This window comes from Eptatretus burgeri, chromosome 6 (genome assembly GCF_056783735.1).
Source record: "Eptatretus burgeri isolate ZD-2024b chromosome 6, Ebu_testis_v1, whole genome shotgun sequence".
Classification (NCBI taxonomy): domain Eukaryota; kingdom Metazoa; phylum Chordata; class Myxini; order Myxiniformes; family Myxinidae; genus Eptatretus; species Eptatretus burgeri.
The window spans coordinates 26,270,320-26,288,727 of NC_140966.1; the positions used below are offsets into that span (position 1 = coordinate 26,270,320).

Consider the following 18,408-nt stretch of genomic DNA (forward strand, 5'->3'; position numbering starts at 1 on the left):
TTCAGTATTAGCCTTGTTCTACATCCAGGTATTCCTCAGAAAATGTTTTGTGTATTTGTTTGAGACACATTTTGTGGTCTTCGTCTACTCCGAGGCATTTGTATGATGCTTCATCGACTAGCGATTGTATTGTTGTTCTTAAGTTTATTTTTATGTTGTCCGTTGTTATTTTGTCTGCTATGAATGTGCATTTGGCTCATTTATCAAGCAAGAATTCAATGTCAGTATCTTGGGAAGAATGTTTTATCATTTTTAGCCATAACATCAATTTTTCATCATTCTGTGCAAATAGTTTTCGGTCATGTCCATGTCCAGAAAAGGTGTGACTTTCTTTGTTCTCTTGGATGTTATCCTTTTGGAAGTTAAACTGAACAGAGAAGGGGGTGGGTGGGCGAGGGACTAACTCTCTGAAAGATACTGCCTATTTTGACATCTGGAATTTGAATGGTTCCTCCCATGTGATGCATGAAATATGCTGTGCTCCATCAAACTCATCATCAGACAGTATTAATGCAGACTCACCAGTATGGATGCGCATGTGCGTGCGCAGGTTGCTTGGGTCACAGAATGCCTTGCCACAGAATTCACACGAGTGTGGACGCATGCCCATGTGACCCATCATGTGTACATTCAGCTTGGAGTTGGTGGGAAAGTTCCGGGCACACACAGAGCACTGGTAAAGCTTGCGGCCTCGTTCACGTGGGCATGCCGCTACATCCGCATGGGCACGCAGGCTTGTTGGTGAGAGAAATTCCTTTCCACATGAGCAGCGTTGCATTTGAGGGGACAATGGCAGGTCTGAAAAAAAATGAAGAGTGACACGATCTGAAAAAAACACAGAAAACCTTCAAAATCTTAAACCAGCCTATTTCATTCCACGGCAGGACAAAGGCTCCAACTCATGTTGAAGGGCATTTGACATACTCGACATGCTTGCCAAGTGCAGGTTGACAAGAGTGAGCACTGAGCAATCAATTTTTAATCACTTGACCAAACAGCCAGCTCATGAGCATTATATTTCCCATAATCAACTTTTTAATCAATCATCAACCAACAGTTATATTGTTCCAGATTCCTTCACTTACAAACAGTGACATGAAAAATAATAAGAATAAGACTTACAAACAGATACCCAGCTCGTGACACAACGGCACAGCTACAATGCCACAATGATTTTCTGAACAAGCTAACCCGCTCATACAATTACAGGGAAATGGATGGCATACTGAGGAGTGGGGAGGGATGGAAGGAAACCATTTGGCTCGTTCTGCTTGTCTCAGCAAACTTGTGAATTTTCTACGTATATGCACTCTTTAAAAGTGATCTCTTCTGCAAAAGTATTTATGTCACTGTACATATCTCAGATTTCAGGACCACAACACGAGCCACCATCACTCCCCCCTCTCCTTCATCATCCAATTTATCCATTGTTGCATTGCGATCAACTATCATGTTAGACCTCTGCCAGAGACCATAAAAAATGTGTGAAACTGCAACAATTTTCAAAAGCAGCTGGAATATGCACAGCTCAATTTGTCACGTATTAAGAGGTAACCGTGAAAAAGAAAAATGACAATGTTACTCTGGCCTTCAGATGACCGACACAGTATATTATATCCATAAAAAGATAGCATTCCTCTTTCATATGCTCCAAACACATCCTTTTCCTACCATTTCTTTACTCCTACCTTTTTATAACATCCTTTATTTACTCTCCTCCCTTCTCTTCACTTTATTTTTCAATCAATTTCAACTTTCTCTTTTTAGCCACCCTCTCCTTCCACACTACCATACAAAAAGTAATTAATAAGTGAATTTGTCACAAATAATTGCATCAGATAGTTTCATAGAAAAGTAAATCAGCTGGGATCTTTCTTTGGCAGGCTATATTTCCAAGATGTCTCCAAAGCCAGCTGCTAACTGGGCATTCTTCATCATGCAAGGTCTTTCCATGGCCAATCGGAACTTTTGTCAACCTAAAAGGCCTTCATTCGCAGCTTGATAGTACTGCTCTCCTCTTTCGGCTGATGTCCATGTACATACCTTGCCCTTCTTTATTTCTTTGTATGCAGCCCGTGGTTGCTTTGCTGCATCATTCTCTGGGGGTGCGGCTGTGCAGCTAATGCAATGCCCTGTTACCAGCATGCTGGTACTCATTTTGCCAACCTCAGGAGGATGGCAGGATAACCTGCCTGGTGTTAATTCAACGACTGAACAGGGGTTTGAACTCAATACCCCCAAAATATTAAGCCAGCCACCCTAACCGTTAAGCCAACACCAGGTTTTTGCCCTTCTTGATGCTGTGGAAAGCAAGGCCCTCAAAATCATTGGACTCCACCATGACGAAGCTGAGTGTCTTGGCCTGTTACTCTCACATTGCAGGCAGGTTGTTGGCCTCTTTGTATTCTACTGCCTCAATTTTGGTCTTGCACCCTCCACTCTCTCTTGGCTCTGTCCCTCCCAGGTTTCTACAGGGCACACATGGTCTGCCAGTAACGTTCTTCTTCTTAAACTCCAAAAATCCAGGCTCACTGCTCACCTCCACTCATTTGTTCCTCTTTTCCTTCACCTGTGGAACCAACTTCCCCTGTCTGTTCAGTCCCATTCTTCTCTCCAGGGCTTCAAGACAGCTGTTCAAAACCACCTCAGGTTCAACAATACAACGAGCACCGTGGCCATGCTCCTGCCACGACAATAACAGATGCAACCACCAAATGTAGGACGCCGCACACCATGCAGAGCACTTGACATGGGGCAAGACACCCATTCAGGAGGAGGATAGCCCTGACCGGCACCCACACACACCACCATGAACAGCAGAAGCGAACGGCGCGACCGAACACGCCACCCACACAGGCGGTAGAAGTGAAGTTGTCTGATGATGCTACCCAGATTATGGTGGACCGGGCAATGGACCGGGAGCCCCACGGATCAGGGAAATGGAGGCTTACCCGACCGAGCACGTTCCCGTACAATGCTTCGCGCTCTGACTCGACCCCCATCCATACTCATGATCTCTTCCACCCCAAATGACCACATTCCCAATGACTCCTTTTTTCCATGTTGTGATTTCCCGCCTCTCCCTCATCTCTTTTCGTTTGTTAGTTGTTTGTTGGTTTGTTCCTTTTCTGTTTCATCCCTGATTTCCCCTTCCTCTTCTTATTGTGTGCAGCTTGCCCACCCTCATGTGTCCTTCTCCCCTTCCCCTTGATATCACTCTCACTTCTATTCTGCTGTTAGTGTTTCTCCCTTTCCATTTTGTTCCCTACCATTCTGCTTCAGCTCTTCCACGACACTCGATCATGAAACAAAAAAGAAAATAATAAAATATTGACAACTCACCGAGCAGACGTGCGTAGTCTTTGCTGAAATAAAAAAGCAACTCATCGTCCGTAGAAATTTCCCGTGAAGTGCAGAAATATACTTTCCCCTCATTCACGTATGCCACGAGGTTCTGCTCCTCTGGGGACCTGCAGTGGTGCACAAGCTGGTCTCAATGAATAAAAGGTTTTTAGATAACTACAGAGAAATATTTCCACAGGTAGAATGCTGTCTGACACATGCAAGCCTTACCTCGCCCGGTGCACAAACATCATCCAATTGCAGTCGTTCTCGTCCTGGGTGAGCAAAATCGATTCCAATGCATCACCATGGAAGATCTATCCGAGCCAAATAAATTGAGGACAAGGTTTAGGAAGGAGAAAGTTCATAGAAACAAATGTTGTCTTGTGCAGTCATCAAATTAAATGGAATTCTTTTCTGATCAATTTATAAGAAAAGTTATCATTTGCCAATCCCATGCTGATGGTCGGCTGTGGTTTGAGAGACAGAAATAATTAGTGGCCTTCTACAAATGACGTACATAGAAATGGCAAAACTTTTGATCCCTCTCATACATTCTTCTTTCCTCAGTCGTCTCCATTTCAAACACCTTTTCCTTTTCTCCTCTCTCCTTTAGTTTCCTCATTCTATGAATTATCTATTAAATTAACCCCTGCCCCACCCACAGATACAATAAATCGAAAATGTCCTGGCAAGTTGAATACAAATGCAAGGCCGTATGAGAGACGATCATCGAAATACAGATCAGAATACCAAAATCAATACAGTAATTCAAAACATCAAAAGAAGCAATAGTTTTGTTATTCCCTGCATTGTTGCATCGTTCTAGTGGTGATATACACTCTCCAAGGTGCTGTTGAGGGAATGGGGAAGATACATTCAGCAGGGTGAGGCTTGCTTGGACCCACTCCCTTTGAAGTCAGGAGAAGAGGATATAACTTACGTTTCACAGCAGCACAAGGCATGCCTTATTCATCATATATTAAAAGCATGTAAAATGACTTGTGCTGTCTTGTGCTTGCCGTCGGGCTGGGAATGGAACCTAAATCAGACGTGGAAGGTTATCTTTCTTGTAGCCTATGATACTATCGTTATTAATCTAAATTCAATGAAACAAAATGGAAAGATGTTAACTTAACATGATAATTCGAATTGGCTGTGTGTTAACAACGTGCAATGCGGGAAGAGCTACAAGAACATGATAATGTTACTGTTTGTTTTCGACTTCACTTTGGTTTATAAGTTCCAGAGACCAATGTGACAGTGTGAGATTCTGTACATGGACAAGATATGGTTAGTACTAATCTTCCTTCAGACAACTAAAGAAAACAACTTGGAACTACACCTCTCATGCAATGAATGACTTTGCCCATTTTTCTTCAGTATGGATCATCACAATTATGTAAGGTATCTCTCTGTTCAGTTTGTTTCCTTACTGAATTTAGAACACACACATCCTGGAGCAGATGAGCTTCTTTGGAAAAGGACAATAAGTGTATGTAGGTCTGATGTTCCAGCATCAAGGAATCCTGCAGACTTGACAATTGAGCAGACAATAAATTGTCATGTCAAATGCAGTGGAGGAACAGTCGGATTCAGCAGGAACTATCCTCCCTACTACCGTTGCTGTATCACGAGGCATACTAAGGTAAATTACTTGACGGCAACCATGGATATGGCTGGAATGGTCGACTCAGATGTGTGCCCCCACATGAAAACCAGACCTGCACAAATAAACCAGAGTGGACAGGATGTGAAGAAGATGATTACTGCCTTCAAGAACTTCATAAATACATTTGAGATAGATGTCCATGATGCGCTGTTCTGCCTATCTTCAGGATCAAGAGCACCAGCTGATGTAGAAGAAGACCTCCTGAATGTGGACAAGCGTGGCTCCACCGATTTTAAGGATTATTTTTTTTTTACGGGGCAAGGTTTGTTGACAAGTCTATCACTTTCTACTCACCCTTGAAGAAACAAAAGTTTAAAACATTTGCTGCAATCCAAGTGAAGAAAAAGGTCACTTCAACACAGAATAAGGTAGTTCAGATCACAGCACAGTGGAAATTATTTGGACAAATGTTGATGCTCTCGGAGGAGGCAAAAATCAGCATGGAGAGAGCCCTTTCATGTCCACTTGGCCCAATTCCCTGGGCCTTGGCTGTAGATGATGGCCCTCCCAACAAAAACTAACAAATCTACCCTTCTTCATAAGCTTGAAGATGAAACTGCATTCACTTCAAGGGACACAGGTGAAGACAGGGTCTAGCACAGAATTTTGGAGAATTGGCTGAAAAGATATTCAGTACTTTGCCAAAAGTGAAAAGGGTAGATTTGGTGACAAACACATATCGGAAAACTCTATCAAAATCTGCAGAACGCATGAGAAGGGGGACTTCAGAATGCTTCCTTATCAAAGGTCCATCAACCAAACTTGCAAGAGATTAGAAATATTTCCTCGTGAACAGTAACAACGAAGAACACCAAATAAGGCTACTTCTCAATGAGTGGAAAAAAGACGAATGTGCACCAAAGTTGGTGGGCTGCCAGGTCTTCCTTGTTTGTGAGGAAAGGTGTGCATCTCTCACAAGTGTTGATGGGCAAATTGTACAGTCACCAAATAGCAGAGCTTGCCTCATCACAAGAAGAGACACGTACGAGGATCATACTTCATTGTATGCATGCAGCACAATCGACGTCGACACAAGACATCATTGTTAGATCCCCAGACACAGAAGTCCTCATGCTGTTGTTGTATTACTGCAATAAAGAAACAAGAAACCTTTTCTTTGACACTGGTTTTGCAAACAAGGGGCGATTTCATAACATTAAGACCCTTTACAATCTACAAAGTTTATGGCTCAGATATGTGCCGAGCATTGGTTGGCCTGCATGCATTCAGTGCGATTCGACCAGTGCCTTTGTTAGAAAAGGCAAAATAAGGCCTTACAGCATTCTCAAGAAACAGAAAAACTTTATGACTGTCTTCATGGCACTTGAAAATTCCAATGAAGTGTCAAATGATACTTATTCTGAACTTGAACAATTTGCTTGTTCTCTCTATGGTAAACCATAAAAGCCGTACAAGGATATAAACTAGCTCCGTTAAGATATAGCAAAGCAGAAATTCCAGACTGGCAACACCCAACTGCTATCAAACTCAGATGGAATTGATCCGAGTCTCCTGCCATCCTGTCTGTCTGTCTACACTGAAGATGCATGGCCTCAGGGCTAACAACCAGGTACTTATCTAGAAAAATCCCCATGTCCAGCATCCTGTTATACCGAGTCCTGAATCACATGGATGGAGAAAGAATGAGCAGATCCTCGAATATGACCGGTGTAATGAAGATTTCATAGCTGAGGTAAGGAATGCACATTGTATGTATGTCATGTATACCATCACCAAGTTATGAACACCACTTTATTTCTGATTTTTGTCAGCTTAAATCTATTGATCGCCACCACACTTTTCATTTTAATTATATGATTGTTTGCTTGTTCTAATCTGAGCATTTCGAAATTATGTTCGAGTTCAAAATTTGTCTGCTACTCAGTATACAAGAAAATGTAAGGCTGAAAATGGTAGTTATACTTATCATAATTAAATAAATTATACAAATCTAAAATGCAAGTGTTTGATATTTATATCTGACACAGGAGCTCGTGGACATCCTTTGTGCACAAGGATGACAACCAAGATGACTACGACGTTGTGTCCACCAGCTTGGCAGATTAAATCTTTAGTAATGAAGATGAGAGCAGTGAAGATGAAGAATAGACGTTATTATCGATGAAAACTTATTGCGTGTTGTACTCTTCCAATTGAAACGAAATGTTGAAGTACTTATTTTTGTTCGAAATTTGCACGCATGTCTGTCACGCCTTTATGGTATCAGCAATTATAAATTACAATTATGAGTGACAACAGGTACATACATATACCATGCTACAGGGAATATTTTGTTGAAGTATTTGAGTAGTTTGATCCTGTTGTAAGAAAATATTCAAGTTTTTACTTTGAAGGATTTTTTGTTCCCCTTATATTATGTTCCTCGATGTTTTGTGCGATACGTCATTGGACGAAGGAACTCATTTTTTTGTAATCTCTAAGTAATAATTGTGTTGGTATTGAATGTTAACTTGCATAAATGTGAAATATGATATTCATTCCAGATAAAAATATTGAAAAATGCATTTTGTTGCTTCAGTATGGGGAAAACCAGGACACATCCAAATGTTTGAAAAATTGTTTATTTTCACTGTTTGCACTAAAAGTAGTACTGTCATACAACTCACGATTATAAGAGAGCTGAGCACACCTCGGCATTTGGCAAACAATTAGATTTTAAAGCCAAAGGACCCGTATACTTTAAAAATTATGGTCCAGAAAATTATCGTGGGGGTGTGGAGGGTTTCGGTATCTGGCCCATGCACTATTATTTATCTCACCCGACCACAACCCCACCTCCGAATTGGTGCTCAGCAGGGCAGAGACAATGCGTTAATGTGGTAGACGAAGCTTGTTACGAACAGGTCGTGTGGCAATTGCCTTTATCTGTGTTTCTCTGCTTCACCAAATTAGGGAGTTTAACCCTTTGAAGCCTTGCAGTCGTTTCACCGGCCACTAGTCAAACCTCCATATACCCGAGTGGCCGGATTTTTCTCCAGGGAACCCAGGGTGGAGGGGGGGGGGGCGAAAGTCCAAGGAGCCCAGGGTTCAAAGGGTTAATTCTGCCATTTACTTACTGTTTTTACAATTTGATTTTCTCACAATTAACTTCATGATGTTTGTTTGGGGGGAGGAAAAACCCCAGCATGAGTGATAACATTTTAATAATTGCATGACTATATATTACTAGCAATCTAAAAGCCGCTAATTATGGTACTATTCCACAGTCTAACCCGAGAAAGTGTTTTAAACCATACCTTCCATAAACCAGGTCTGTCATCTTCAAAGTGTGAACAATCTCTGGGATGGAGACCTGAACTCTGCTGACCAGCCAAAGGCCCAAAACATGTCCGCACAGGGATTACACTCCTGGTTCGTACACCTGCCATGTACAATGCACAAAAACAATTTTGTAAAAGCCAGGGTTGATTCCTCACAAATTCCCTCGAACTTCATCAGTTACACAAAATAAATCAAACTGGAATATACCTTTTGCTTCTGCAAGGATGGGGAAAGAAGGAAATTGAGAAAACGAAGAGAAATAGGAGTGTATATGTTGGGGAGTTTTGGGAAGAAGAAGGAAAAGCAAAGGAGGTTGAACGGAGAGGAAAAGAAGATACCTGGGGGCTTTCCAAGGGGAAGGAATGATGGCAAACAGGAAGGAAGGAATGTGTATACAGGATGTTAAAGCAAATGACCTCTTATCTTATCCCAAATTAAAACAAACCAAATGGCATTTTAGTTTCAAGACGTTTTTAACTGCAGTCCCAACAGTTCAATACAATGATTCAATGATTTCACCAATTACACTGAACAACAAAATTTTTTTACTGGAGATGTGTAAAGTGATTTAGACTAATTTGGGTACGCTGATTTCAAAAATCATAACCGTTTTGCTGTATCACGTCAGGATTTTCAGTAACAGAAATATTCCCATTGCCTAGAAGTCAGGATTTCAATGAAATTTACAAAAAATTCATTTATTCATTTATTTCATCATGAATGCTTCAAAATTATAGAAATTACAGAAAAACTCCACTAGAATGTAATTAAAAATGCTTTAGGCATTTGGCTTTGCGTTTGTGCTGCTCTGTGTCAGTTTCACGATGCAGGAACCAGCAGAAATCGCCCATCATGTTCGGGTTGTGCCGCCCTTGGTAACGCGTCTCCATGAGTGAAATCTCTTGGTGGAATCGCTCGCCGTGCTCGTCCGAGACTGCTCCCAAGTTGTCAGGGAAGAAGTTCAGGTGCTGGTGTAGGAAATGGATTTTCAGGGACATCCTGGAGCCAAGTTTCCTGAAGGACTCCAGCAGCTGCTGCACTATTTCTTCATAGTTGTCCGCGCCCTCGTTCCCCAAGAAGTTGTCCGTCACAGCTTTGAAGCTCCTCCACGCTGCCAGCTCTTTGGGGTTTAGAGTTGTCGGAAAAGTTTCGTCCTTCATAATCTGTCGGATTTGCGGTCCAACAAAGACACCAGCCTTGATCTTGGCCTCCGACAAGGTGTTGCCAAACTTTTCCTTGAGGTATAAAAACCCACGCCCATTCAGATCCATTGCCCGTACAAAACTTTTCATCAAGCCGAGCTTTATGTGGAGTGGTGGAAGGAAAACCTTGGCTGGGTCGACAAGGGCGACATGCTTCACGTTGTGTCGACCAGGTACATGCTCTTTTCGCTCTTCCCAATCTTTCTTCGTCCAGTGATTCTTGTTGTCTCTGCTATCCCAGAGACAAAGGAAGCACATGTATTTCGTGTAGCCTGACTGCAGCCCTAACAACAGCGCCACCACTTTCAAGTCTCCGCAGATGTGCCAGTTGAAGTCATTGTACTTGATGGAATCAAGCAGCTGCCGCATAGTCTCATAGGCCTCTGTCATGCCGAACGCGTGAGCCAGTGGGACTGATGGTTTCTCGTTGCCATTGTGGAGCAAAACAGCCTTCAAGCTGTTCTTCCCCGAGTCGATGAAGAGGCGCCAGTCTGCAGGATCGTGATCACACCCAAGTTCTTTCAACAGACCGTTGATGTCACTGCAGAATGTCATCGTGTCTTCCATCTCAAAGAACTCAGCCATGTCTCTGTGACGTGCTCTGAACAAGGATATCTTGGTGTTAGGTTCAAGTAGATTCCACTGCTGCAGCCTTGATCCAAGCAGCTCTGCCTTCGCCTTTGACAGCGAGAGATCTCTTACAAGATCATTTAAGTCTCCCTGGTTCAGAAGGTGTGATTCTTGAGTGTCGGGTTCAAAAGGTTCATCATCACCATCCTCTTCACCACTGCTTACAGCTATGTTCTGATCAGCTGGAGGTGTTGGAACGGGGTTCTCGTCATCATGAGGTACAGGTTTACGAGCAGAGACGCAGTCAGCGTACTTGATGTGACCTTTATTGTTCTTGTTGAAGCCGGCGATGCTTGTGCAGCAGAAATAACAATCATCATGATGATTCTGCGGCTCACGCCATATCATGGGCACCGCAAATGGCATGCTCGCGCGCTTGCCCACCAACCACTGAGTCAAGGTTGTGTGACAGCTTGTGCAGCAGATGTGTGGTGCCCAGCTCTGTTCTTGGTCCCCCACCTTACACCCAAAGTAGTGAAAGTAGGCGGCCTTCATTTTCACTGCTGTAGATATACTTCGCTGTTGATCTTTTTTGGTATACCGACCACAGACATAACAGAAGTTGTCAGGATGATTGGTACAGGAACGCCTACTCATCTTTATCTGAAAGAAAGAAATATAACACAAGTTAACAACAATTGTACGAAATAGACATGTTAAAGACATATGTAAATTTCATTGAAATCCTGACTTCTAGGCAATGGGAATATTTCTGTTCCTGAAAATCCTGACGTGATACAGCAAAACAGTTATGATTTTTGAAATCAGCGTACCCAAATTAGTCTTAATCACTTTACACATCTCCAGTAAAAAAAAATTTTTGAAATTTGTTGTTCAGTGTTATTATAACTTCATTCACCTTTTGAAATAAACTTTATTACAGCACACAAGTAGCTGGTTTCGTGTCCTGTGTTCTCACCTGCAGGACTACCATTGTGGTTAAGGTGCAGGCCCAGCTGTTTGGGCATTGAGAGCCGTGCTCGTGACTCGAGGGGTGTATCTGGAATAAGTGTGAGGGGACCGTGTGTGGGGCAGTCAGCGATGAATGCCCTGTCACACAGTGGGCACCCTGCAGGGGCAATGATGCACCTTTCAGAACCACCAGATGCTCAGAACGATTACTGGCTTGATCTGCATTGCTATTGTTTTATGACCATAAACTTATATTTTCAATGAAATTATCACTTTTCATTTGATGCATAATTTTTCAAACGTACTTTTTGGCACAGATGTGCATGACATACACGATGCAAAGTACATTGATAGGGACTTGCTGAAGCACAACAGATTTAAGCTGGGCACTTACAAACTGAGCACTCATCCTTGATAGAACCTGTCGTCTCCTCTAACTGGACCTGCATCGTTGGAATGAAGCCAAGACCTGGGGCTGGCTCAGGTCGAGAGGATATTGAAGCTTCAGGTGCCATTCCCACCGAAATGGGCTCCAACCCGATAGGAGGCCCATGAAGGCCAACAGAGCCCAGAGACATAGCTTGCGATGCTGACAATGTTAGCTCGTTCGCTGACACAGCCAGAGCTGCTGTTGTAGCAGTGCTGAGATGCCCGTCCGAATAGGTCGACTCCATGACTACAGGCAGATCCAAAGCTTCTTGAGGTGACATCGCAATGGAGGCCTCGCTTAGGGCAGGGCCACAACCGCTGGAGCCTGAACGCGAGTGTGATGATATGGGATCAATATCAGAATCTTGTGGCACTACCTCAATGGAAAGAGTTTCATGCATGTTGGCTTCATCAGGTGACCCCGGGCTGCTTACCCTAGTTGGAGGTGGGAAAGGAAAGAGAGAAGGCTGATATTAACAAGACAAATTACCCCTCTACAATTTATGCACAAACAAATATTTAATCAATAATGAGTTAGTATATTATCATTAAAGCACACGATGCCTCAAGAGGCAGCCCCACCTGGAGACAGATTCCATAACCACATGTGCATCAAGAGGGTGCTGCATAGCATGTAGAGGGTGAGAACGCTCCGACAGTGAGCGACTCGGTGAGCCACGCTCACTCTCCGATGTTTTAACGGCCATGGGTATTACTCCAACATCAAGGCCGAGTGAATCGACTGGATGGTATGGTTCCAGGCCGACAGCTGGGTTGTGAGCCAAAGGTACTCCCGCAGCACCTTCCATTCCAACTGAGGCACTTGGGTGTACGTACTGTGGTGGAGGACGCTCAGCGAGGTACGAGAGGATTCCTACAGATATGCCACAAAGGTACCACCATGCCTCACCGTTGATAAGCCACACCCTTTACCACACACGAGACCAACAGCGAGAACAATCGTCGAGGTGGTGCGCTATCAGAGACTTGTGTGAACATCTAGCCACAACACCTTTTGTAAGATAAAATCACGACACTGCATATGAAAAGCCAGAACGAATGAAATGGAAAAAAAAAATGTTCTAGTTGTAGAAACCAGATAGTTCATCAAGTGTTCACAATGTAGAACCATGAGCAACCATTTGTGAATCGAGCATCAATATATTTGCTCATTCATCAGAGCTCAGAGCAGACAATATTGAATTAGGAGGGGAGGATAAACCAAAATACAGACTCGTGAAAGGTCTCATCCAAAGACCATCTTGTTCCATGATACACTGCGCTGATGATGCCACAAATCAAACCCAAAATCAGACATCTAACATCTTTCTTCCAATTAATGCTCCAGGACGTGTCTGTACTTGGGCAAGACCGAGCTGTCTTGGAGCTCAGTGTTCCCGGTGATACAAACACGTATACATAAGGCAGAGGTCATTACATTGTCTGTGTCGTATGTATGTATGTATGTATGTATGTATGTATGTACGTGAGTTTGAGCACCAGGTGAGGGTGTGCTTATGTATCGCAGCTCGTCTTCAAGTCCTGGCATGCATTGGTAGGTTTGGGAGGAATCTCTTAGCACGGTGTAGACGTGCTTATGGAGACAAGGCATTATATAAGCAAGCACAGAAATATGTTGCATTCTTGTTAATCTGAACCATTTGATCAAAAAGTTATAGAAGCAAAAAATTATGAGAAATGAAAAAGTGTGTTAATTATTATTTATTGCAAATTATGTGTTAAGAAAATTTTTTTTAAATCAATAAGACTGCTATTTGGTCAACGGTATGTTTTACACCCATTCTCTCGGCAAGAAAGATTTAGTCCCATGGAAAAAGAGCAGAATCTGGAAAGTATAATAATCAAGCATGGAGATTAACAAAATGAGGATGTGACCGAATATTCTGGCATTAATTTGGCTGCTGTTTATGTCAGACGTACCTGGCAAGATGTGCCGGATGTAACCGCCCTCCATGTGTGGGTAAGGTGGAGGCAGCGGGTAGTTACGCTCTGGCATGTTGCACATGATATTGCGATCACCCAAGCCGATGGGCAGCATGAGCGAGAGTGCAGATGAGAGGGAACCCAGTGATGGTGGGAGGTTGGGTATAGTCACGGGCATGCCTGTGGCACCAGCATAATTTCATGTCAGGCAAACCATTCCTCCATGGTTTTCATTTCAGTCATCCTTGTTATGACAGCATTGAAAGATGAGTGATGAACTGGCTGAACTTTAATCCAGCCTCAAAGTCAAAAATACATCAGACTAAAGTAAAGGCTTAATGGTTTGAGGGTCTGCTCCGAGTCTGGGAGGTCAGTGGTTTGAACCCAGGCCGAATTGTACCAAAGGCTTTCAAAATAAAATGGTACGTGCTGCTTCCTTGCTTGACGCTCGGCATTTAAAGGAGAGGGCATGGACAAACAACCATAGGTAGAGCATCCGATCTTAGCGGCTGCGTCAAGTCTGGTGTCATTTCAAGTATCTCTCTCCATGTGTCTGTACGATTTGTGTCGCAGAACCTCAATGATCCCTAAAGCCTGTAAAAAATAAAATAATGATCCCTTTTCTGTTCAACCATTCCCTGACCATTCTAGTCCAGCAAAACAAAAATTCAAGTTGCACAACGGAATTTGTTGAGGTCGTGCTGCCACAAATGCCCCATGCAAATTGTATTTTCTGGTTGCACGAGTGACCTGTGGGTGGGTCTGTAGACACATAGGTAATTTTGTTTACCTCCGCCACCGAAGGTGAAGGAGGTTATGTTTTCACCCCTTCCTGTCTGTTTGTCTATCTATTTGTCTGTCTGTGTACAGGATATCTCAAAAAGTTGTGGACGGATCTGGATGAAATTTGGTGCACATGTTCTGTGTGTGACAAGGACGAATTGCTTCGATTTTGATGAAGATCCGGATCCGAATCTAGGTACGAGAATTATTTAATTTCAAAAGTGATTCTTCCCCACTGAGAGATATAACCAAAAACGATATAGTACTGTGTATAGCACGATATTTCAAAAATGTATTGGGCCCGATATGTTCTCGTGGATCAGGCATTATGGGGTGGAGGTATGCTCTCGACAGAGTGCTCTTTGAGTTAATATATGCTTTGTTACAATGTTATCATTCTTTTTGTTTCTTATTTTGTAATTAGAATGTGATGTCGTGGAAGGACCTATTAAGTTGCTCTTCATACCTCAACACGATGTGTGTTTAAAACGTGGGAATTGCTTCGGATTATTTGTAGTTAATTAGCCTAATCAACTGAGGAGATGATGACGATCATTTTGGTGCATCGCATTCCACATCAGAAAGCGCCAGGAGAACTCCACAGAAAACATGACAAACACACACACACACACACACACACACACACACACACACACACACACACACACACACACACACACACACACACACACCATCCATCCATCCATTGAAAGTAGATGACTAATCCTTCAGATGACTAATCCTATCAATACTCTACTCTGTGAAATGGATTAGAGAGGGAATTACACTAAAGTTGTTTCACAGTAACTAAAACGATCTTTTTTTAAACACTTTTAAACAAAGCGGGTCGACTGGTCTTCATATCACAAATGAGCTTCATTGAAGTCTATCATTTTTATCCTCACGGTCCTGCTATTGGACAGCCCATACTTGGGCACACACCTGTCGGTGCCATGGGGCTGTGTGTCGGAGAGGGCAATCCCAGATGATTTCCAGCCACTGAAAGGCCACCATTTATGGATGATGCTCCCAATGATTCCATTCCAGTCATGTTTAGGTTCATCTCGTTCATTTTTGATGTGGTCCTGTGATTGCAACCACCAGATTCCATTAATAAAGTCAATTCTCAACAGCATTAGTACCTAGATATGTCAGTTGGGACAAAAAAGTGGATTGATAATACTGTAAATTGATAAAATATGAAAAATATTAATAACTAGCAAATACAATCCGTCGCTTTGCTGACTGGGATATTAAGGGGGGCAAGAGTGGAGAGAGAGAAGAAGGAGGAGGACAGAGGGAGGGGAGGGAAGAGGACAGAGGGAGGGGAGGGAAGAGGGCAGAGGGAGGGGAGCGAAGAGGGGCGAGGGAGGGGAGGGAAGAGCGCAGAGGGAGGGGAGAGGATGGATGGAGGGGAGAGAAGAGGACGGAGAGGAGGGAGAGGATGGAGGGAGGGGAGAGAAGAGGACTAGGGAAATGGAGAGGAGAGGAAGGAGGGGAGGGGTGAGGAGGCTAGAAAGGGGGAAAGAGTGAGGAAAAGGGGTGGGGGGAGAGTGACGACTCAAAAGATGTTGCAATGCACTGCAGGAGAGAGGGGTGCGAGGAGAGGTGAGACAGAGAGAGGGAGAGGGAGAGGGAGAGGGAGAGGGAGAGGGAGAGGGAGAGGGAGAGGGAGAGGGAGAGGGAGAGGGAGAGGGAGAGGGAGAGGGAGAGGGAGAGGGAGAGGGAGAGGGAGAGGGAGAGGGAGAGGGAGAGGGAGAGGGAGAGGGAGAGGGAGAGGGAGAGGGAGAGGGAGAGGGAGAGAGAGAGAGAGAGAGAGAGAGAGAGAGAGAGAGAGAGAGAGAGAGAGAGAGAGAGAGACAGACAGGGGGGAGGAGGAGGAAAAAAGATAAAAAGGTGAGAGGTGGAGGTGGGGTTAGCAAGGAGAAGGATATGTTATGCTTAATGACCAAACACACACACACACACACACACACACACACACACACACACACACACACACACACAAAAAAAACTCATGTGAGAACAGCTGTCCACACGACGACACAACAGAGTTTGCAAAGTAATCCACTGGCACATCTGCAAAACTTTGATATCCCAGTTCCTGAAAATTTGTGGGAACATGAACCAAAAGCAATCACTGAAAACATGGAAGTTCGGCTCACGTACGACATCATGATCCAATCGAGTGTGAACATCGAAAACAAAGTGTTGCGACCAGATATCATACTTGGGGACAAAAAAAAAGAGAAGGCGGCGATGCAAATTGAGGTGTTAGTACCAGTGATTTTGGACAAAATGATGCAGAAATCAAGTTCTCTGTTCTTGTGTATGGCAGCTTTGGCTGCCAGGTAGCTAGCATTTCTTGTAGCGCAGCTGTGCCACCGATGCTGTGTTCCTATTACCAGTAAACTGGTGCTCATTTCACCGACCTCAGAAGGATGACAGGTTGAGTCAACCCCACCTGGTGTTAATGCAGCAGCCAACGGGGCTCAATCTCAGGACCCTAGGATCCCAAACCAGCCACCCTAACCACTAAGCCAACAGCAGGCTTATAGAAATCAAGAAAATGACCAAGACCAAGACCTCAAGAATTAAGTGAAAAGATCCCGGAAGTTGAAGAATGCCAAAGTTGAACCAGTGACGGTGAAGAACCTCATGGGAATGATGACGAAGAACCTCACAGAGATATTAAAAACCATCCCTGGGAACATCACGACAAATGAACAACAGTTGGAAGCTAACCGGGGCTCAGCGACGATCCTAAAGAGAGCCCTCAGCACAAAACATTGAGAACAGAAAACTTTACAGCTTGGTCCATGAATCGTGACTCCTTACCGAAATTGAGGTGGATACTTTGAGCCTGCCCTGGGAGGACTCCATTCCACATTCTGAAACCCGCATATGCAGATACTCGCAACGACACACACAACACATAACATACACACACGCACTTTGAGACCTTGCAGGTCTCTGTTTCACCTCATGAAACCCACTCACCTCATGTGGAGATAGCAGGCAATAATCTGACACACACACACACACACACACACACACACACACACACACACACACACACACACACACACACACACACACACACACACACACACACGTATCTGCACTAGCAGCTTGAAACTTTGCACACCAACTAAGAAAAATGAAAAAAAAACCAACTAAGCATGACTGAAAATTGGGTGTTTATGTCAATTAAAACACCCCTTTTGAAGGTAATTGATGGCCTTATTTGATTAAGCCTTTTCAGGAACATCCTCGGCCACCAATCTCTATGGGGTCTTAAAAGCGGATCCTCAGTAACCTCACTGGGGGTCTGAAGCCACCATGTTTTTTGGCCTGCTCAACCTTGCCCTGAACTTCACAGGCCGCAACGATTTCTTAACGATAAAGTTTTTTTTTTCACTTTCCTCACTCTTGTTATTGAATGCCTGGTCATCATAGCTCCAAATCGCTGGGTACATTGCAATGCTTTTAAACGCCCAGATATGTCAGCATTCATTGTTTTATTTCATTTCCGCACGTGCGATAATCGCGAGAATCTCTTAAACCAAGCAGAATTACAAAATTTAAGCTCCAGAATCGAACTTGGAAGCAGTTCTGACTCCTAGAAAAGTGTTCATTTGTCCACTTCGGACATATTTCACATTTTGGGCGTCTCTGGGAGGTGTATGTTTAATATGATGCTCATCGTGTGCCAAACAAGCCATTTCTTATCAACTATTTCATTACAGTGCTTAAGCCATTTGGCGAGTGCTCAACAATATTTGTGCTGTCACTGAATACTGCACGTCGATAGACTTGAACAAAGTTCAGGATAGCATGTCGGGATTCTAATCTCGACATGCTATCCATGCCCAAATTTTAACAGCTAGCAGTTGTATCATTTGCAGTTAAAGATACCAAACTTGGAGATCCTAGTTTTAACAATTACCGAGTGATGGAAATTGCTTTTGTTCAAATTAATTTTCGATCGTCTTGAACAAAGTTCAAAACAAAGTTCATGCGTTCTTAACCACGTGTTGTTCTGCGCTGCAACAGGCGGTGGCTGGCTCGCTGTAAATTTTAAATTATATTTTCCCTGACATTTCCCCTTTTTGTACGATCTTCCATTGTCAGTTCGGCATAGATAAATACAAATAAAAATTAAATGTTTCATCTTTGAAAGTTTCTTCAACCGTTTTGCTTGGTAAAGCC

The 18,408-nt window shown here is 43.4% G+C and overlaps 1 protein-coding gene across 9 annotated transcripts in view; it reads right to left on the reverse strand.

Moving 5' to 3' along the window:
- PRDM4 (PR/SET domain 4) overlaps positions 1-18,408 on the reverse strand; it is an 86,582-nt gene that overhangs the window by 29,740 nt on the left and 38,434 nt on the right. For 7 of the 9 annotated variants that reach the window (XM_085884348.1, XM_085884350.1, XM_085884351.1 and 4 more), the window contains 9 exons: positions 15,139-15,281; positions 13,411-13,593; positions 12,052-12,343; positions 11,435-11,904; positions 11,048-11,197; positions 8,272-8,396; positions 3,574-3,659; positions 3,343-3,470; positions 523-798 (listed from right to left, as the gene is read on the reverse strand). In XM_085884348.1, the coding sequence (XP_085740474.1) occupies positions 523-798; positions 3,343-3,470; positions 3,574-3,659; positions 8,272-8,396; positions 11,048-11,197; positions 11,435-11,904; positions 12,052-12,343; positions 13,411-13,593; positions 15,139-15,268 (1,840 nt within the window). In that variant the 5' untranslated portion in view covers positions 15,269-15,281. The remainder of the gene's footprint in view (positions 1-522; positions 799-3,342; positions 3,471-3,573; positions 3,660-8,271; positions 8,397-11,047; positions 11,198-11,434; positions 11,905-12,051; positions 12,344-13,410; positions 13,594-15,138; positions 15,282-18,408) is intronic. The other 2 variants (XM_085884355.1, XM_085884354.1) reach the window with 1 other exon arrangement.